Source organism: Phragmites australis, chromosome 18 (genome assembly GCF_958298935.1).
Source record: "Phragmites australis chromosome 18, lpPhrAust1.1, whole genome shotgun sequence".
Lineage (NCBI taxonomy): Eukaryota > Viridiplantae > Streptophyta > Magnoliopsida > Poales > Poaceae > Phragmites > Phragmites australis.
Window position 1 is genome coordinate 14,501,538 of NC_084938.1, and position 21,280 is coordinate 14,522,817.

At 50.9% G+C, this 21,280-nt stretch overlaps 2 protein-coding genes across 2 annotated transcripts; one reads left to right on the top strand and one right to left on the bottom strand.

The window, feature by feature from the left end:
* The first annotated feature begins 1,700 nt into the window (after positions 1-1,700).
* Positions 1,701-5,441, top strand: LOC133899254 (cellulose synthase-like protein D3). Its single transcript, XM_062340233.1, has 4 exons — positions 1,701-3,368; positions 3,463-4,422; positions 4,512-4,842; positions 4,937-5,441. Exons 1-4 carry the CDS (start codon positions 1,701-1,703, stop codon positions 5,389-5,391), a joined length of 3,414 nt encoding a protein of 1,137 aa, XP_062196217.1. The 3' UTR covers positions 5,392-5,441.
* A 610-nt stretch (positions 5,442-6,051) lies between these two features.
* LOC133899088 (uncharacterized) lies at positions 6,052-10,235 on the bottom strand. Its single transcript, XM_062340015.1, has 6 exons — positions 9,755-10,235; positions 9,093-9,238; positions 7,637-7,805; positions 7,455-7,553; positions 6,807-6,889; positions 6,052-6,675 (listed from the first exon to the last, which is right to left on the bottom strand). Exons 1-6 carry the CDS (start codon positions 10,163-10,165, stop codon positions 6,543-6,545), a joined length of 1,041 nt encoding a protein of 346 aa, XP_062195999.1. The 5' UTR covers positions 10,166-10,235; the 3' UTR covers positions 6,052-6,542.
* Positions 10,236-21,280: the final 11,045 nt, after the last annotated feature.

The window sequence follows — 21,280 nt, forward strand, 5'->3', positions numbered from 1 at the left end:
GGGTAGAGAGCCCTTCGGTGCCGGCCACAACTATGGTCATGGCTAGGTCGGCGGTGGCCGTAAGGCCCTCGTTCTCCCCGATTGGGGGGGCCGTCATCGGCACGGCCTATGTTTAGTCGCCTGGACTATCGCACAGGCATTATCGGGGGGTTGGCCACCATCATTGTGGCCTTGGTGGTCTTCTTCTTGGGTTTCATCCTACCTCTCTTAGCACTTCTGCGTTCGTATCCCCACAGACGGCACGCTGTTGGAGTAAGAGATCGTCTTGCCCCAGCAAGTACGGCAAGAGATTCTTCTAAGGAAGAGACTCAAGCTTGGAGACGAAGTTTGAGAGGAAGGAACACTATAAATGTATTGATAGTAGAAAAAATGGATCGGTCTAAGGGGAGTATCACAAGCATGACTTTGTGTTTGTGCACCTCTGCGTCCTGTGTGTTGCCCCCCCCCCCCCCTCTCCCAGACGACCATGGCCTCCTATTTATAGGGTTGTACATAGCTTAGTGTATAAGTTATCGCTATGTGCAAAATATTCAGGACCTGACCGAGTTACATGGCCTACTACTTTTTATCCTACATAGAAGATAAATATCTATCATGGTAACTATTGTGGTACCTGCACTCTGAGGGGTGAGCCGGCCACCAATTGCGGCTCGGCGCCGCACTGCCAGGGGTGTCAGGATAATCTCCATTGTACTGGAGTGTCAGGACGGCATCCACTAGCCTAGATACTTAATGCCGGTCACTTCCTTGTACATAAAGGATGATTGGTGTTTCCCTTCTGATAGATCTTTCTTGAGGCTTAATAACTCACCCCGTAGCCTTTGGAAAGCCTGCCTGAGCCCCGGGGACGAGAACTCCAGAGGGGCATGGCTTCGGGAGGTGAAGGCTTCAAGAGACATGGCTCCGGGAGGTGAGAGCTTCGGGAGGCATGGCTCCGGTAGATAGAGGCTTTAGGTGACATAGCTCCGGGAGATTGTTACTCCGAAACCTGGAAGTTCAAAAACGGCCTTCAGGAGACGTGGATCTATGAGCAAGAGCTAGCTAAGACAAAGGGCCGTCGAGGTCCTTAACAACGACCTCCAACACCATGCACACTCCATAAACTTTTATCACTGTCAACATTTCTGAGAAACAAAACCTGTTCTATAGGATATCATTGGTTAGCATCCTCTTGCGTTGACACTTGAAATCATCGCTTGTTTCGATCTAAATCTGGAAGAGGATTTGATACCATCAAGTGGTCACCCTTGGCACATTCACCATCGGCTTGTGCTTGAAGATTGGAGCCCCTTTGATGTTTGGTTAAAGAGCATAAGGCAGATGCACATTACACGGTCGTGCAAGGATTTGTCAAAATTTTACAAGACATTCGGCACATATATCAGTGGGATCCTGGGACACCCAACACACTGCGATCTCATTCACCACAAGCTCTTCCCACTAAACCCGGCTAGTTCAGTGGTTCTCTGCTCCTTAATATAGACAGCTCTTCTCGCTTGCACGAGACCAGGTCTCCTCCGCAACGACGACCACTGCACGCCGGGTCGCAAGCCACCACCCATACTTGGTTTGCAAACCATCGCAAGCTGCTCGCCATGGACGGGCACACACGCGTGTGGCGGGGCGCTGGTCGGAGTGATCGAGCCATGCACGTTACAAGCGCAGGAAACGAAGCGCCAACGAGAGAGTAGTGAGTGAAGATGTCGAACGCGCCACCAAAAAAGGCGATCCGGAACCCTGGCGCCGGCGGGTCGGCGGGCAGCTCGCGGGGGTCGGCGGGGCAGACGGTGAAGTTCGCGCGGCGGACGTCGAGCGGGCGGTACGTCAGTCTGTCTCGGGAGGACATCGACATGGAGGGCGAGCTGGCCGCGGACTACACCAACTACACGGTGCAGATCCCGCCGACGCCGGACAACCAACCGATGATGGATGGCGCGGAGCCGGCGTCCGTGGCCATGAAGGCCGAGGAGCAGTACGTGTCCAACTCGCTCTTCACTGGCGGGTTCAACAGCGTCACGCGTGCCCACCTCATGGACAAGGTCATCGAGTCTGAGGTCACTCACCCGCAGATGGCCGGCTCCAAGGGCTCCCGCTGCGCCATGCCTGCCTGCGACGGCAAGGTCATGCGCAACGAGCGCGGTGAGGACATCGACCCCTGCGATTGCAGGTTCAAGATCTGCCGCGACTGCTACCTTGACGCGCAAAAGGACGGGTGCATCTGCCCAGGGTGCAAGGAGCACTACAAGATCGGCGAGTACGCCGAGGACGACCCAAACGATGTACCGTCGGGGAAGCTTCACCTGCCGGGGCCGGGCGGCGTGAATACCAACAAATCCCTGCTCGCCCGGAACCAGAACGGCGAGTTCGATCACAACCGGTGGCTCTTCGAGAGCTCCGGCACCTACGGCTATGGCAACGCTTTCTGGCCCAAGGGCGGCATGTACGACGACGACCTAGACGACGAAGGCAGCCTCAGCGGCGATGGCGTTCTCCCGGAACAGAAGCCGTTCAAACCGCTGACTCGCAAGATGCCAATGCCGACGTCCATCATCAGCCCGTACCGGATCTTCATTGTGATCCGGATGTTCGTGCTCATCTTCTACCTAACGTGGCGCCTTCGCAATCCCAACATGGAGGCGCTCTGGCTCTGGGGCATGTCCATTGTGTGCGAGCTTTGGTTCGCCTTCTCCTGGCTGCTCGACATGCTCCCCAAGGTGAACCCCATCAACCGGAGCACGGACCTCGCCGTGCTCAAGGAAAAATTCGAGACTCCATCGCCGTCCAACCCTCACGGCCGGTCCGACTTGCCGGGGCTGGACGTGTTCGTGTCTACGGCCGACCCGGAGAAGGAGCCGGTGCTCACCACGGCCACCACCATCCTATCCATCCTGGCCGTGGACTACCCGGTGGAGAAGCTGGCATGCTACGTGTCCGACGACGGCGGCGCGCTGCTCACCTTCGAGGCGATGGCTGAGGCCGCAAGCTTCGCCAACATCTGGGTGCCTTTCTGTAAGAAGCACGACATCGAGCCCCGCCAACCGGATAGCTACTTCAGCTTGAAGGGCGACCCGACCAAGGGAAAGCGGCGATCGGACTTTGTCAAGGACCGCCGCAAGGTGAAGCGGGAGTTTGACGAGTTCAAGGTGCGCATCAACAGCCTCCCCGACTCCATCCGCCGGCGCTCCGACGCCTTCAACGCCCGCGAGGACATGAAGATGCTCAAACACCTCCGCGAGACCGGCGCTGACCCGTCCGAACAGCCCAAGGTCAAGAAGGCGACGTGGATGGCCGACGGTACACACTGGCCGGGCACCTGGGCGGCGTCTGCTCCCGACCACGCCAAGGGAAACCACGCCGGCATCCTACAGGCATTGACATCACATCATTTCCCTCAGCTCTTCAGGTGCATTGGTAGCAAATCTCTCGGCGTGCACATTCGTTTTGATTCGACATATATGGCAGGTGATGCTGAAGCCGCCGTCGCCGGACCCGCTGTACGGGATGCACGACGAGGAGCAGCTGATCGACTTCAGCGACGTGGACATCCGGCTGCCGATGCTAGTGTACATGTCGCGTGAGAAGCGGCCGGGTTACGACCACAACAAGAAGGCGGGCGCCATGAACGCACTTGTGCGTTGCTCCGCCGTGATGTCGAACGGGCCCTTCATCCTCAACTTCGACTGCGATCACTACATCAACAACGCGCAGGCCGTCCGCGAGGGCATGTGCTTCATGATGGACCGCGGCGGCGAGCGTGTCGCCTACATCCAGTTCCCGCAGCGCTTCGAGGGCATCGACCCCTCCGACCGCTACGCCAACAACAACACCGTCTTCTTCGACGGCAACATGCGAGCCCTCGACGGCCTCCAGGGCCCCATGTACGTGGGCACGGGGTGCATGTTCCGCCGGTTCGCGCTCTACGGCTTCGACCCCCCGCGCACCACCGAGTACACCGGCGTGCTGTTCAAGAAGAAGAAGGTGACCACGTTCAAGTACCCGGAGACGGACACGCAGTCGCTCAAGGCGGAGGACTTCGACGCCGAGCTCACTTCGCAGCTGGTGCCCAAGCGGTTCGGCAACTCGTCCGCGCTTATGGCGTCCATCCCAGTCGCCGAGTTCCAGGCGCGCCCGATCGCCGATCACCCAGCCGTGCAGCACGGGCGGCCCCCCGGGGCGCTCACCGTGCCCCGCCCGCCGCTCGACCCTCCCACCGTCGCGGAGGCCGTGTCCGTCATCTCCTGCTGGTACGAGGACAAGACGGAGTGGGGCGACCGCGTCGGCTGGATCTACGGCTCCGTGACGGAGGACGTCGTCAGCGGCTACCGCATGCACAACCGTGGCTGGCGCTCCGTGTACTGCATCCCCAAGCGCGACGCCTTCCTCGGCACCGCCCCCATCAATCTCACCGACCGCCTGCACCAGGTCTATATGTATATGAACCCAAAGCAAATTAAGTTGCATTGCAAGTGATGTATGAGCATCGTCGGTAAATGAATGAGCATGGTGATCAGGTGCTGCGGTGGGCGACGGGGTCGGTGGAGATCTTCTTCTCGAAGAACAACGCGTTCCTGGCGTCGCGGAAGCTCATGTTCCTGCAGCGGGTGGCGTACCTCAACGTTGGCATCTACCCCTTCACCTCCATCTTCCTGCTCGTCTACTGCTTCATCCCGGCGCTCTCCCTCTTCTCCGGCTTCTTCATCGTGCAGACGCTAAACGTCGCATTCCTCTGCTACCTCCTCACCATCACCGTCACCCTCATCGCACTCGGCGTCCTCGAAGTCAAGTGGTCCGGCATTGCCCTCGAGGACTGGTGGCGCAACGAGCAGTTCTGGCTCATCTCAGGCACGTCCTTTCCCTCGCTTCACTGCACAGCATGCCATCAATTTGCGACATGGCAACAATAATACTTGAAATGTGATGGCAATGACAATGGCAGGGACAAGCGCCCACCTCTACGCGGTGGTACAAGGGTTGCTGAAGGTAATGGCCGGGATAGAGATCTCCTTCACTCTGACGGCCAAGGCGGCGGCGGACGAGAACGAGGACATCTATGCAGACCTCTACGTGGTTAAGTGGTCGTCGCTGCTCATCCCGCCCATCACCATCGGCATGATAAACATCATCGCCATTGCCTTCGCCTTCGCACGGACCGTCTACAGCGAAAACCCACGGTGGGGCAAGTTCATCGGTGGCGGCTTCTTCAGCTTCTGGGTGCTGGCGCACCTGTACCCCTTCGCCAAGGGGCTTATGGGCCGCCGCGGCAAGACGCCAACCATCGTCTTCGTCTGGTCCGGCCTCATCTCCATCACCATCTCCCTGCTCTGGGTCGCAATCAGCCCACCGGAGGCTAGCTCCACCGGCGCCCACAGCACCGGCTTCCAGTTCCCTTGATCAGGTTGTCAGATATCAATTCTTGAAGTCATGTTACCAAGGGCTGCATGCATATACAGGCGCATGTCATATGCATGCTACCATGTGAAGCATGGATGCGCGCGAACACAGAAATGGTGCCGTGCAATAGGTGAATGAGTAAAGTAATTAGGTGTCCCAAACTTGATTTGTTGAGTTTTTAACACTTTTCTCTGATAGGGACATAGGGTTAACTTCTGAAATCATGAGAGGCTTTGATCAGCATTCCTATAAACACAAATGAGAATTGTTCAGCACAAACTGAACAGAAGATGTATTCATACAAACTTCAAAATTGTTGTCCTCCTGATTAAGCTGTTTGCTTATTTTCTTGACTTTATCCTGTGTTACGTGATGTTTCTAGTTCGTTGTTGCTGATTACATAATTTCTGTTTAAGAAATGACAAAAGCTTACAAGTTTAACAATTCCTTTGTTCGAAAATGATAAAAATGTTACACTGCAAATTAACCGAACAGTCAGTTGCAAAATGTTTGAAGGTAACAGTTAGTGAAAGGTCAAATATAGCCCACAGTTTCATATATACAGTACAAGCAAGGAGAGCAATCAATCCCTGGTTAATTGGAAGAGTCTGGGATTGTCAAAGATTTTGCTAGTGTGTTGCCATTTAAGGTGAAAGGACATAACAGTAAACATCTGCTTCACAATTGCATTGGCATTGCTATGTATTTTTGCTAGCAATTTCTTTGGCTGCAACCAGAAATTTGTAGCCAACTATTCATGATTATGTATCACTACGCTGGCTTCTTACATATGGGTCACTGTAACAGGAGCAAAATTACTATACATGAATGATATATATATATCAATACAGTATCCTAACAGTTTGTTGCATACATACATTGTTGATTGTTCGTCAGAGATTGAAACATTGCCGCTGATTACTCAATGAGCATAACCTTGATAAATTTGTGAGGCACCCAGATGCTGATAATGCTGAAAATGTCTATCCAGACCTGCCTTCGGATTTGAACTGTGCAGTGACATACAAAATTGTGGATTTGCTCCAGATCAGTAATTGACATAATATTTGAGCTGACAAATCCAGTTGCCAGATCAACCATATTACCCTGTTCACAACCAAAATCTTCATTGGTTGTAAGTTAGATACCAGTTATTTCTCAATTTCATCAGATGATGAAGCAGATGCAGCCAGCAGAGAGGAAAGCGATGGACGCAGTAGAAGATAGAGTGAGGGCCCCACAAAAGGGATAAACGCAAGCGGCAGAAGCCAAGAACCCTTTTTCCTGTTATAAGCAAACGTTAATTCAGTCTCAGGTGATGCATGTTTTTCTTGCTCTGCTTACATCAGGCAATCTGCAAAGTTTATCTTGCAACTTCTCTGCACAACGTTAAGCATTAGTGCTTGATTACTTACCATCGTCTTGCTGTAATGTCGTTGTAGACCCAAAATGGTGAAAAGGCCGAGAGCAAAGTGAAATCAAGGCAGGTGGCATGGATCTGACACATGGCATAAAAGAAATGGAAATTAATTTGACCCTAACACCTTTTGCTTCTTAACACTGCTGTAGTGACTAAATCCATTTTGATGAAATAGATGGCAATGACATGGAATCAAAACTATGTCATGATCCACAAAAAAATCACTCGGAATCTTGGAATCTTAGGAGATAGAGGAAACTAGATCGGTGCCTATTTGAACTTTTTAAACTTTGAGCATGTTTGTCTTTGTTTTCTCCACTTCCAATCTATATGTAAATGGAATTCTTCAGATCCTGAGGTCTGTGATTGCCAAAAACTTTTTAGGGGTGTAAATGCAACAACTATAAAGGGCAAGTTTTTTTTTTCTCAAACACGCAGGAGAGCTGCGTATCATTGTATTAAAGAAGAAGAAATGGTAGAAACCCTGAGTACATAAGAAACACACCCACACTGATAGAACTGAATGAGCATGAAAGATTTGTGTAAATACAAGAAAGTTATATGTGCAACAATTACTATAGAATATGCCATAACGTTAGTTGTTACTCTTTTACTCAATATTGAATCATGCTGTAGAACTTACAAATTTGCTCTCCCTAAAGTATCGAATGAATTCCTTCCAATCGTCACCACCAGCTTTTCCAGCGTATATAATCAGTCCAAGGCCTAGGGAAAACACCACCTACAACATGATTGGAAAGAAATATAGTCAATAATTACTAAGCAGAGTTTGTGAATGTAAATTACAATAAAACTAAAACATACTCCTGCAGTTAACTTTGACTCAAGAAATTTTAATGGCCATTGTCCAATTTCGTCTTCATCAATGGGAGGTGGAGGAGGCTTCCATAGAACAAAGTAAGGAATCAAAGCATATGCTCCCCCAATGCACGAAAGAACAAGGAATGGCCAGACGGGAATCTTGCTTTTTGAACTGCAATACAATTTTACTGTTACATAAATAACAGAGAAGACAGTAGCATAGAAAAATTGCTACTAACATCATATTTTTGTTTTTGTTTTGATGTGTATACCAAGAAAACTAGTACACTAGCAAACTGCTAGAGCAAAATCATGACTAGAACATGCAAAGGAATGCTAGTTTCTCCAAATTTTTGACTTAGGTTTGTCCAGTTTTTAAGTTTCCAGATAACCGTCCTTTTAGTAGTCATTTCCAAATTCATGGCAATCTCACTTCTCTTTGGAAAAATATGTACTCTACTACTCTTATGTAAGCGAGAATATATTACATCCATATACAAAAGGTAGAAAGAACCATGAATCTACAGTGTGGTATTAACAGAAAGGCCTCTATAATCAAGTGGATATGAATATAATTCATTGAATGGCTGAAATGTGACAGGTAATGAGCCCATGCACGTGCCTGTGTATGAGTGTGGGAATGTGCACATGAACATGGTGCTTGTTGTTGTTTTTCTTAGAAGACAATAGGACACAAGGGTGGTGCCTTCAAATGCAACGTGAGTAAACTGTGAATCATTGGTTTTATGAAGGGGAGTAGGGAGTCGAACCCATGACCTATAAGCAGCATGAATACATGTGTGCCCTATGAGAACTACCATTCAGCTAAACAAATGTGCCCTATGAGCAGCATGAATCCAGTAACTTCTGAATAAAGGCAATTGGGAACATTTTAGTTAGGGAACGTAGCGTAAATTTTTCTTTAAGCGCTGAGATGAATACATGAGTGTAAACTCACATTAAAAAAATGCTAGATTATAGATAAAATGCAATATGGTTCTTTTCTATAACTTTAGCAGATAATAAAAGGGAATACTTCATTGACTAGAAATTTGAGATTTATTTACCTTCTACAGGTAGGAAGAAGCAATATGCTGTACATTAGTTCCACAAATGAGTAAATTATCTTAAGAGAGTGGGGGCTGGAACCCATGACCACAAACCCCACAAATGCGTGCTCTATCATTATGCTAAATGAGCATCCCCAACGACGGCATGAGTACACTATCTTTTGAATAATAGGATGTCGATAGCATTTTAGTACAGGAAAAGAGTATTCATACGGCTCTGAGCTGAATACAGGAGCTAAAATCATACACTAAAAAATGCTAAAATATAGATGAAACACAATACGGTTCTTTTCTACAAATTTAGCAGACAATAAAAAGAACTATTGCATTGACTAGAAATTACAGATGCATTCACCTTATACCAGTAGGAAATTTACAGATTCATTTACCTTCTACCAGTAGGAAGGAGCAACATACTGTACACAAGTGGCCAGAGGCCCATAATGTACCATAGACAAACAAGAATGTCATTCATTCGAAAGCCATCATCCCCTTTCAGATTTAGAAGTTTCTGCAAGAAGTACGTGTCTCTGTACTGCAGCCAGAATGGAGTTACGAATTAGCACTATGTTTTCGTGAGTTGAAAACACATGCACCGAAGTACATGTGGTTAAGATCTACAGCAAGATGTATAAAAGCTTATGCATCCAGCATGTGATTTGTCTGGATAACACCTAGACAGCCTTCCAGAAGATAGCATGATTTTAGAAGTGACTGAAAAAGTGAGTTCCTTTGTAATGCTCCATTTATAAGCAAGACCTTGTGTTGGGTACATAATGGAGCGAGCAATATTACCAGGGCAACGAAATCATGGGCAATAACAACATCATCCTAGCTTTTCCTGCTCTGCTAAGGTCAAGAACAGATTATACTATGACGCTACCGAGCTCTGAAGACAGAAGCTACGTAAATACGTGAAATTGAGGCCTAATATCGTCACTAATAAGTATCAAAGAAACTCAAATTCGCATTCACAACAGCATAAAGCAAGCAATTGACAAGGCAAATTCCTGAAATGGGGAAACGCAAGACTATTCTGTTAATCCCGTACCGGCGTCTGGTTGGGCGCGAGCTGGAAGACGTAGTACAAGATACCCGCCCAGACCCCGAAGAGAAGCACCGACGTCGTCCAGTCGCTCAGCCTCCCACCACCGCCGCCATCACTAGCAATCCGGGCTGCCGCCGCCGCAACAGCTTCGCTCTTCTTCTTGTCCTCTTGCTCCTGTGCAGAAGAATCGGCGCCGGGAGGGCCTTGGAGCGAGGAGTCCCGGCAGATTTGGGCCCACCCCCGGCGCCACCCTCCAGCTCCTCCCGGCCGGCACACGAGGCTGACGAACAGAGGAGCATTGGCGTTGTCTCTGGTGATGGTGGCGGCGGTTCTTCCGAGGAGGGGACTTGCTGGCCTTGGGAGAGGAGGGAGGGGAGCGCGGGTGCATGCGAGCAAAACGGAGCAGGAGACCATGGCGGTGGCGCTGGCAGGTCGGGCGGTGCGTGCTCACTGAGACGGCCAGCCCTGAGAAGGGTGGGGGTGAGGATATGGTGACGTTTTGATCCCTTGGATGAGATATCCGACGGCTCGGATCGGACGGACGCGTGTCGCGCAAGCCGAGATACTGTTTGGGTGTGGTTGGATGCTGGAATCTACCCGCCAGTTGCATGGGTACAATCTCAGAAAAAATGTGTTTGATTGTTGTATCTATTATTTTAGATTAGCCTATCAAATATAAATACGTTTTTAGTCTAGTTTGTTCGAGCTTCACTCTGCAATCTGGTCTGACAGATACAAACCTGTAAACGTTCATATAAGCGAGCTTACTTGTCAATATCACAAAATCATCTATATACAGGTAACTAATCATAATCTCAACTCTTGCATCTGTTCATACGGACGGTTTTAAATTCGGTAAACCAAACAGAAACTCAATTTAATCCATCTAGACAGATATAACCAACTAAACACCGTCTTTTTTCAACAAATATAACTCAATTCGATTTATTTCCATCTAGCTAGACTATACAATACAGCTCTATAAAACTCTATCGGAGAAACCAAACACACATTCCTTCCTGTACCCTCGTGACCTCGTCGTCACTCATGATTGTAGTCGTAGAAGCTTACGACTTCACGAATCTACATTGTCCAAAACGATCCTAGTGGTATAGGAATCGTTTTTGACTGAATCATATTAGAACTGTGGTTTTAGTCGTAGAATCGGTGGGATCATGATCAATTATGCATAGGAATCGTGCAGTTTGCTACAATCCGAGACATCCATTCACGTTGGATGATGGATACCCCTCGGTTGGTGCCAACAACTGAAACTTCTAGTTACCCTTCCGTTCTCTCCCATATGTGGTAGGGCGGCGGTTGTGCCTCTCTCTCTCTCTCTCTTTCTCTGCGATGAACCGACAACGGTGCGGTGGCTATTAGACCTAATTCTTCATTTAATCATCATGATTACTAGCTACAAGATCAAACACCATAAATGCGGAAGCATGATTGACTTACAGGAGCCAAATGACACCATCTAGAATTGACGGTGAGGTGATGCAGAGTGTTGGCTTATGCGTACACATCAATGAAGTGGATGCCGGCATGAGGGAGAGCTTGATGAAGACGGTGGCAGTGCAAATGCCGGTGAAGATCCCGTAGGCGATGTAGCGGCAATGGCGGTCTTCACCTTGCTGTCAACGCCCCTTAAGATTGGTTAGGTAGGAGGTGTGCGGGGAGATTAGGCCAAACGTGAGAATTGATGATTGCACGGGCACCGGACTCCCTCCCCCCCTTCTTTTTATATGGCGCTGCAAAAGGTGAGACCGCAACTATGGTGCCTCCAATCGTGGCACGAGTGTGGGGACATGACTCCCCCTCTTTCTCTCAGTCTTCTGTTAGGGTGTTCGTTAGGGAGCTGAGATAAATTCAAATATTCTTCCCCTTGATCGTAAGGCTAACATCATAAGCCCACTTTCAATAAAACAGCACATCAAGGCAAAGCGTTACAATGGCTAATGAAAAGCCATTGAAACCCAAATACCTATAGCATACTACTCCATCTTGAAATAGAAATTTGTCATACTTAATAGGAGATGGTTTGCTTCATGATCCTCTTATCCAGAATCATAGGCTTTCTAATAATCCCATGCTGGCAACATGATAAAAAAAAATATGGGATGGTAAGCCTCTAGTGAGTGGATCCGTAAGCATTGACTTAGTGCTTATATGCTTGATACTGATTGTTTGATCCTGGATTCTATCTTTCACAACATAGTACTTAATTGCGATGTGTTTGGCAACACCACTCGACTTATTACTACTCGTATAGAAAATTGTGAGTTGATTATTGCAGTATAACGTAAGTGGTTTTGAAATATTGTCTAACACTATTAATCCCTAGATAAAGTTCATTAGGCATACAGCCTGTCTAGTAGCCTCATAACATGCTACAAACTTAGCTTGTATCGTTGATGATACCGTAAGTGTTTATTTGGCTCCTCCTACGAGAGTGAAGATATAACCTGATGTGCATTTCTTAGTATCCACACACCCTGCAAAGCCTGCATCCGAATAACCAACAATTTCAAGGTTATCATATTTTTAAATATTGCAAATGACTTTCTTAATGGCTTTCCAGTGGTCTGGTCCTGAATTTGACTGATATCTACCAAGCTTCCCGATTACAAAAGCTAAATCAGGGCATGTGTACATACTTGAGCATATATCATGTTTCCAACAGCTGAATCATAAGGAGTTGATTTCATTTGATTAGCTTCATATTAGTTCCTTGGACATTGAAATGTCCCAAACTTATCGCCCCTAACAATAAGATCAGGTGAGACATAACACTTATGCATATTGTATTTCTTCAGTACTCTGTCAATGTATGCCTTTTGAGACAAATCTAATACTCATTTGGACCTATCTCAGTGAATCTCAATGCCAAGAACGTAAGGAACTTCACTGAGATCCTTCATATCGAAATTAGAGGAAAGAAATCTCTTAGTCTCAAACAACATATCCCTATCGTTGCTAGCTAATAAGATATCATCCACATAAAGAATTAAGATGGTGAATTTTTCCTCTTTAAATTTTATATAAATGCAGTTATCAACCTCATTTTCTTTAAAGCCAAAATTTTTAATGACTTTATCAAACTTGAGATACCATTGTCTAGACGCTTGCTTTAGACCATAAATTGATTTCTTAAGGCAACATCACATATGCTCCTTGCCTTTCACGATAAAACCTTCCGGTTGAGCCATGTAAATATTTTCTTTCAAGTCACCGTTAAGGAATGTTGTTTTTTCATTCATCTAATGTGGCTCTAAATTATAATGAGCTACAAGCACTATAATAATTTTAAAGGAATATTTACATGATATAGAATAAAGGAATCTTTACATGATATAGAAGAGAAAAGTCTCATTATAGTCAATCCATTCTCTTTGCAAGAAGCCTTTTGCTATGAGCCTCGTTTTGATCCTTTTGATGTTCCCCTTAGATTAATTCTTGGTTTTGTAGACTCATTTATGACCTACTGTTTTGGTTCCGTTAGGGATTTCTACTAGGTCCCATACATCATTATCGCTCATAGACTTTAATTCATCATTTATGGCATTAAGCCACTCAGACGAATGTTCACTCATCATGGTCTCCTTATATGAGTTGGGATCTTTTGCCTTCTCTGTGTCATTGACATTCTCATTCATATAGACAGCGTAATCGTTCAAGATTATAGGTCTCCTGCCACGCTGTGATATCCTAATCGGTTCATTTGGCACTACAGGACAAGGACTGGGTACTGCAGGGGACTGCTGAGGCTCATCGTTAGGTGTATCATTAGAAATTTCAGAGACCTCAACAGGGGGTGCACTGACATTATTTTCTATTGAAGGTACAACCACCTAGGGCACATGAATATATGTCTATTGGATCAATAATGCAGGAACATAAACCCGCTTCTCCTCGAGATCAACTTCCTTAGGCTCCAGATCTCTGTTCTCAAGAAACACAGTGTATCTTGTTTCTATGAACTTTGTGATCATATTCAAACAATAAAAGCTATACCTCTTTGATCTTTCAGGATACCTGATAAAATGACAACTAATTGTCATAGGATCTAATTTCCTAATATGCGGATTAAATACTATAGCTTCAACAGGACAGCCCCATACACGTAAGTACTTTAAAGTGATCTTTGTCCAAGTCCATAATTTATAAGGTGTTTTTGGGGCTGATTTGTTGGGAACTCGATTAAGAATGTACACGACCATCTTAAGTGCCTCCATCCGCAGTCCAACTGGTAAACTACAATAACTAAGCATACTTCGTACCATATCCATAAGTGTACGGTTGCGTCGCTTAGCTACCCCATTCTGCTGAGGTTCACCAGGTGTAGTTTTATTGGGCTGCTATGTCATTTTCCTAAAGGAATCTGGTAAAGGGACCATGGATTTGCCTGTAAGGGGCATGTCTCCCATAATACTCTCCTCATCGATCTGATCTCACTATTTTGATCTTTAGGTTGTGCTAATTTTCTACCTCAGCCTTAAATATCTTGAATTTATCGAGAGACTCAGATGGATCTTTAATGGGGTAGATGTAGCCGTAACGAGAGAAATCATCAGTGAAGGTGATGAATGAATCAAAACCATCCACCTATGTCACAGGAAAAGGACCACAGATGTCCGTATAAATTAATTCTAATAGTCATGTGCTCTGAGTGACCCCCTTCTTTATTTACTTAACGTATTTTACTTTAATGCAATCTATGTAGTGGTCGAAGTCAGAGAAGTTTAAGGGTTGAAAAATCTCTTACTTGATGAGATACACCATTCTCACCCTCAAAATGTGGCCTAAACAACAATGTCACTGTCGGAGGATGAACTCCACAAGCGGGGATCCGGAGCGATCCCCTTTGAGATTCGGCCAGAGGGATGATTCTGAATCTACCTCGTACGTGAAATAAATGAGAGTAAATAGGATGCAGGTGGGATGGATGATCGGATGCTAGTGGAAATAAATGCTCAGGGGATTTTAGACAGGTTCGGGCCGCACGGAGCGTAATACCCTACTCCTGTGTGTATGCTATAAATGCTCTAGAAATGCCTCTCTGAGGATCTCTTGCGTTACAAGGATTTCTATCTAAGTCTAGAGCTTCGTGTGTCTTATTCTTCGTTAGCTTGTCTCGGTATTCTTCAACTCGTGAGACTTGGTCGACTTCCAGAACTTGTCCGACTTGCCAAGCTTGTTTTTCTTTTTTGTCGTCGGGGTGCAACCCCTCCTTTTATACCGTCGGGGCGGCCTGGCGTGCCCAGAAAGGATGGCGAGTCCCAAGGTGCCATAAATGAAAAAACAACCATCATGGGTTGCAGCTTGACGTTTCCGGGGGGGTTGAAAACGCGCCCCCGTCCGGTCCTGTCGTCATCATCCCGCTTTTTAGTGGGTGCAGCAGGGGGGCCCACCAGGCAGCCACCGAGCAACCCCACATGCCCGTCCGGTTAGAGCGAGCCTGACACAGCAGAGCGGCAGGCGATATGCCTTGAACCCTGTGATGATATCCAGAGGTGCGCCGAATGACGCGCGATGGGATCCGCCGCATTAAATGTCCCAACGCCTCCCTGCCAGGCAATGGCAGGGACTGACAGCAGGCGTGGGGGGGAGTGGTTGGAAGTGACAGGCCAGGCTCCCTCTTAAATGCAGCATCAGGCCTCTCACCAATTGACACCTCACCGCTGGGCCCTTGTGGGGTCCACCGGCAAGGGGCTTCTCAAGTCCTCGGGGAACTCTGGGTGCTCGGGGACTACTGTTCATAGCCTCGAGCACTCTCTCCCGGATATGCCTTTTCTTGGTCCTCGGGGAACTCAGGCACTCGGGGATCATTGTTCATGGCCCTGAGTGCCCTCTCTCGTAATTGTGTTTGCTCGGGTCATCGGGGAACTCGGGTACTCGGGGACCACTGTTCATGGGCCCGAGCGCCCTCTCCCAGAACTTGTACTTCTCGAGTCCTCAGGGAACTCGGGTACTTGGGGACCACTGTTCATGGCCCCGAGCACCATCTCCCGGAACTTGGTCTTCTCGGACCTCGGGGAAAAGTCCCCGAGGGAAGGCGCCACGTGGCACTCTGCTGTCCTGGCCTCGGGACTCGGGGACCCCTGGTTCCGATGTCACCGACAGCAGCCCCCGGGCCCATTGGCAGGCAATGACCCAGAGACTGCGGATGGGGCCCTTATTTCTTCGAGGTCGATCCCAGCATCGATGCCACGTGGCTTGTTCTCAGGCGCTGGAATTTTGCGGTCTTGGCAGTCTTTCCGGCCCAAGCGGGGAACCGAAAGGACACGTGTCCTTTCGACTTCCGAGGAGAATGATAACGAGGCGGGAGGCACACGTGGCAACCGCGCAGATCGAGGGTAGTGCACCTGGCAACCACACGGATCGAGGGAGATTCACCTGGCAACCGCGCCGATCGAGGGGAATGCGCTTCGCAGAATGCGCCGCAGAAAGTGTCGTTTGAAATCCCCAGGATATAAAAAGGAGAGGGGGAGCAAACCGTTGCCCCTCACGCCATTCTTGTGATCGCCACCTCCTGTCTTCTTCTTCTTCCTTGCGCACCGGGCGCCCTCTTCAGCTCGCAGCGCACCCTTTTTCTCAACCCCTCCAGCACACTCCCCACCCCCAAAAAATGTCGAGGGCAGGAAGCAGCCACTGGGACACGTCAAGCTCCGACAGCGTTCTGCCAAAGTCCCGCCTCATGAACAAGGAGGGGGCTATGAAGATCCGCAAGCTGATGGTGCCCGCCGGCCAGCGAGAGGCGTCGATGGTGACACCGGCAAACTTTCTGCCCTCCACGCGTCGACCGGAGTGGATCGTCATCTTTGTGTCCTTCGTTGCCACCGGACTGGTGCCGCCATTTTTGACATTCTTCCTCCAAGTGCTGGACACATTCGGCATCCAGCTGGCCCACCTGTGTCCGAACTCGGTGGTGATTCTGGTGATCTTCGCGCACTTCTGCGAGATGTTCGTGGGAGTGCCACCGTCGGTCGCTCTATTCCGGCATTTCTTCATCCTCCGAGCGGCCAGGAGAGGAAAGGATCCGACGAGGTGGAGGTGGTCGGCTGCTGCAACTTCCGCCTGCGGGAGGGGCTCGGTGAACTCTACATCCAGCAAGTGCTGCGCAGCAAATGGGAGTACTGACGCCGGGACTGGGTCTATGTCGACGTCAGCCCCCATGACCGCCTCATGCTTCCCCAGATGCTGGCGGAACCCCACAGGCCAACCTGGGAGGCGGCCCCCGCGGAGGATGAGTGCCTGTGCCTGGTGCATAACCGCATCGACGACCTGCGCCGGGCGGGGCTGACTTCGTTGATGGTGGTCGCCGACTACCCGCGCTGTCGTCTGGCCCCTTTGCGGGAGCGTGCTCGCGCTGCCAGGATGTACACCGGCTCGGGCGACCTCACGAGGACCCACATCGGCCCGGACGGGGACCTCAACGAGGGGGCGCTGGCGAACCTGCTGAAGGTGGTGACCGGCGTCGACGACCTCGCCCGGGCTGTCCTGCCCCGAGAGGAGCTAGCGCTCTGCGCGGATCTGGGCTGGGCGGCACTGCAAGCGTCCATGCTGGAGTTCGACGCCCAAGGGCTGGTGGAACGTCCGGGGCGCCGGAACCCCGAGACCATACAAATCCTTGGGGTGGATGACAACGGGGGGCGGGGCACCGCCGCCGAAGGGAGCAAGCCGACGGCCCGAGGAGACAAGGGGAAGCGTCCCCGGGCATACATCCCTCAGCCGTCTTCATCGTCATCGTCGTCACCTCCGCGACAATGGCCGACGGCGGGCGGCGTGATGGAGGGTGGTAGAGGCGACAATCTTTGGGAGCGGAGTCCAAGACGGAGGCCAGATCTAGGGAGCGGCAGCCCGAGGGCCAGGGCCCAGCTAGCGGCGCAACGGCTGGCGGCCGGGCCGACCAGCCACCGAAGAAAGGCTCCGGGGCGGCCGCTGGGGCCGACCCACAAAGGCCCGAGGGCCAGAGCCCTCCCCCAAAGAGCAGGAAGGTGGAACCCAAACCGAAGCTGCAGAGCCCCCCTTGACTTTCGGATTTTGGAGTCTTGGTGGCGGTACTGCGGGCCAAAAGCCATGTAAGCTCCCTTTTTGTCTCAAGCATATCTGCCCGGATTTTGGCTTGCTACTAACCTTTTTTGTTTTCAGGCCACCCAAGGACCCCGCAGGAGGCCAAAGGCAACCGGAGTAGCCGAGGCCAGCCCCTGCTCCGGGGCCGAGCACGCCTATTCCAGAGTTGAGCGCGCCAACGGACCCGGAGAGGGCACCGGCCAGCCCTGAGCTAAGGGCCCCGGCCGGTCCCGAGCAGCCAATGCCGACCGAACCTGCCCTGAGCCCTCCGAGGAAGGAGAGAGCGGCCGCAGGGGAGGTGGTCGCGATGAGGGCGGCGCCAGCGCGGCAGCCATCGGGGACCCCGAGCGCCTCTGCAGAGAGGGCTCGCAGAGGACCCAGCCCCGGCCACCTTCTGGCCAGGCCCCAGAACCCCTCCTAGAGGTGGTGGGAAGCGCCCGGGAGGTCATCGGGCGGCTTGAAGTGGCTGTGGCAGCAGAGCGGGTGGAGCTCAAGAAGGAGCGCATCACCCTGGTTGATGAGAGGGGTCGACTGGAGGAGGCCTGGAAACTTTTGGAGACCCACATCGCCTTGGCCCGCGCATCTTACGAGAAGTCCATGCGTGAGGTGGCCGAGGAGTGGGAGGCGCTGGAGGAGACACACGACGAGGCCATCGCTGCGCAGGAGAAGGCCAGTCGCATGGAGCAGCTCATGACCGAGCACGACAAGGAGTCCCGGAGGCGGGCCACAGAGCTACTTGCTCGGGAGCGGCAGCTGTTTTCTCGGGAGGAGGCGACCGGCAAAAGGGAGGAGGCCGTGCGGTCTGCCCAGGCGGACTTGGCCCGCCAGAATGACGAGCTCGAGCGCGGCCGCACCGACGTCCTCCACAGGCAGGAGCAGGTCGAGTTGCGCGAGGCGGACACCGGGACGCGGTCGAAATAACGGCGGTGGCCCTTGATGCCCGGGAGGAGCAGATTGCGCAGCGCGAGGCGGACACCGCCTCGGCATCGTCGGCTCTCACCGCCCGGGAAGAGCTGATCGCCAAGCGGGAGGCCGATCTGGCCGCCCGAGAGCAGGCCGTCGAGTCCTGGGCCGAGCAGCTACACCGAGCTCAAACCGAGATCCCGTATGCGAGGGGCGTCCCTACCAACGCAGCCGACGGCACCAGCCTTCAGGACCAACTGAAGAGCGCAAAGGATGAGCTCGAGACCGTCATCGCCGAGCGGACCAATGTGAAGCTGATGATGTGGGACATCCTTCAGCAGGCACGAAACTCTGTGGAGGCAGCCGGGCTCGGGCGCGTGCACGTGGGCAAGCAGTCGTTGGACAAGGAGACGACTGGCCACATCGCCCTCGGCTTTGTGGAGATCGCCCGGCGCCTCAAGGCCCTTCCAAACGTTGTGCAGGAGCTGGCGTCCTGGGAGGGGCGTGCTCTGGCCCAAGCGGTGGCCGAGCACATTCTCGCCTACTATCGAGCCGAGACCCTGCCTTCCCACTGGAGCCAGTCCGGCAGGGCGTGGTTGAGGCTGAGGAAGCTGCCGCCCGGGAAGCCGTCCGCGACATCATCACCGAGGTGGCGGCGTGTTTTGTGCGGGAGCTGGAGCCGAGCAGCGACGTGTCTTCGCCTCCGCCGGAGCTTGTAGATAGTTAGGTTTTTTGTTTTTGGAATGTTGTATATATGGGAGTGATCCCCTCCAGAACGGTGCCTTTGAATATAATAGAAGCCTTTCTTTGGGATCGAAACTCCACTTTGTTTGTCTTTATATTGTTTGCTTTTTGCTTGATGTCCCGAGAGGCACTGGCCGGACAGAGCCCGGCCTTCTTCCCCCGAGAGTTAGGTTGCCCCGACCACTCATCGTACGAGTAGTGGGACCACCCGAGCGTCCAGCCCTCGAGCCTTCGCGAGTCCGCAGCTGCTAAGTCAAAGACATAGACATGAACTTCCTTGCTCGGGAGAGGAGTCCATCCAGCACGGTGCACGCCACGACCAGTGAACACTTTCCACCCTGTGACCTCCCAAACAAGTAGACCGGAGACACGTGTGGGAAGAAATGCGACCAATGGTCCCCAAGTTTTGGTGGTGTCTGGGGTTGGACTGACAAGACCGAGCACCGACAACCCGCCCCTAGGGTCTAGGCGGTTTTGACCACTCTTTGTTCAAGCAGTAGGATTACTCGAGAACCCCAGAGACTCGGTAGTGCTCAGGGTACTACCAAGCCGGCCGAACACCACGGCGATCTCAGTCAGCCATCGCTGCCTGTATGGTACATCAACCACTGTCTGTTTTTGTCATTCCGGAAAAGCGAACACATGGGCAGGGTTTTGCATGCGAGGAGACCATCTTGCCGAACAGATTAGCATGCGAGGGTCCCGAGGATAACTCAGGAACAATAGTTTATTGCGTATGTATAAAAGGAAATTTATATAACTTTAGTTACTCACCGTACAGTTGTCAGCCTTCCGGCTGACCGATCCAGGAGGGGGTAGGTTCCCCGAGCTCAGGGCGTTCGGGAACGTTAGTTCCCTCGTACGGAGCGCCCGAGCACTGGAAAGCAGGTGAGAGAACCAGGGGCTAGGTGGTCCCGACCACTCATGTTTGAGTGGTAGGATCACCTGAGGACCTCATTGGTTCGAGCAGCGCCCTGGGCACTGAGGCCTTTTCGGTCGGGCTACTTGGTTTTTGATCATTGATCTGTAAACTTAAGAAAAGGGAAAAGACTCTTTGCTTGGTGCGGTACTCATTATAGACTGCTCTCATTTTGACCCGAGACCTCTCGAATATCTGAACCGGTGAAGTGTACAAACAGAGGCATAACCAAGAGGTCCAATGGTTCGGTGGTGCCCAGGCCAGGACTGACTAGGCCGAGCACTGACAGCCTGCCCCTGGGGTCTAGGCAGTCCCGACCACTCTTTGCTCAAGTGGTAGGATTACCCGAGAACCCCAGAGGCTCAGTAGTGCTTGGGGCATTGCCATGTAGCCGGACACCACAGCCTACCATAACAGACGTAAGTCAGCAGCTACTGCTTGCGCGCATACCGACTGGGATCCCTTTTTATCATCGGGAAAACATGAGAGAGCGTGTTTTCTCACACAAATCGAGCATCTCACCAAACGGATTAAACATATGGATTCCAGAGAAAAAACTCAGAATAAGAGTGTATATTGACAATTTGTACAGAAGTGGTAACTTACATGGTTGGTGGCAGCCCCCGGCCAACTTGGGTAGGGGGACCCCTGGCCTGGTTGGCCCGAGCACGAACATGTCCATCTAGGGATAAAATTTGCGCAAATGCTCGATATTCCACGCATTTGGGAGCGGCTGCCCGTCCTATATGGCTAGCCGAAACGAGCCTTGTCACAGGACATCGGTCACGATGAAGGGGCCTTCCCACATAGGGGACAATTTATTCTTTCCTTCGCAAATTTGAGCACGTCGAAGAACTAGATCCCCAACCTCGAGTGACTGGGCCCGG

Bases quoted from the DNA above. Each gene is read 5' to 3' on its own strand.
- LOC133899254 (XM_062340233.1), top strand. From the start codon at position 1,701: ATGTCGAACGCGCCACCAAAAAAGGCGATCCGGAACCCTGGCGCCGGC. The intron at 3,369-3,462 runs GCATTGACATCA...CATATATGGCAG, and splicing joins ACCACGCCGGCATCCTACAG to GTGATGCTGAAGCCGCCGTC. The intron at 4,423-4,511 runs GTCTATATGTAT...CATGGTGATCAG, and splicing joins TCACCGACCGCCTGCACCAG to GTGCTGCGGTGGGCGACGGG.
- LOC133899088 (XM_062340015.1), bottom strand. From the start codon at position 10,165: ATGGTCTCCTGCTCCGTTTTGCTCGCATGCACCCGCGCTCCCCTCCCT. The intron at 7,554-7,636 runs GTATGTTTTAGT...ATCATGTTGTAG, and splicing joins AGTCAAAGTTAACTGCAGGA to GTGGTGTTTTCCCTAGGCCT. The intron at 6,890-7,454 runs GTAAGTTCTACA...GCCATGTGTCAG, and splicing joins ACTTTAGGGAGAGCAAATTT to ATCCATGCCACCTGCCTTGA.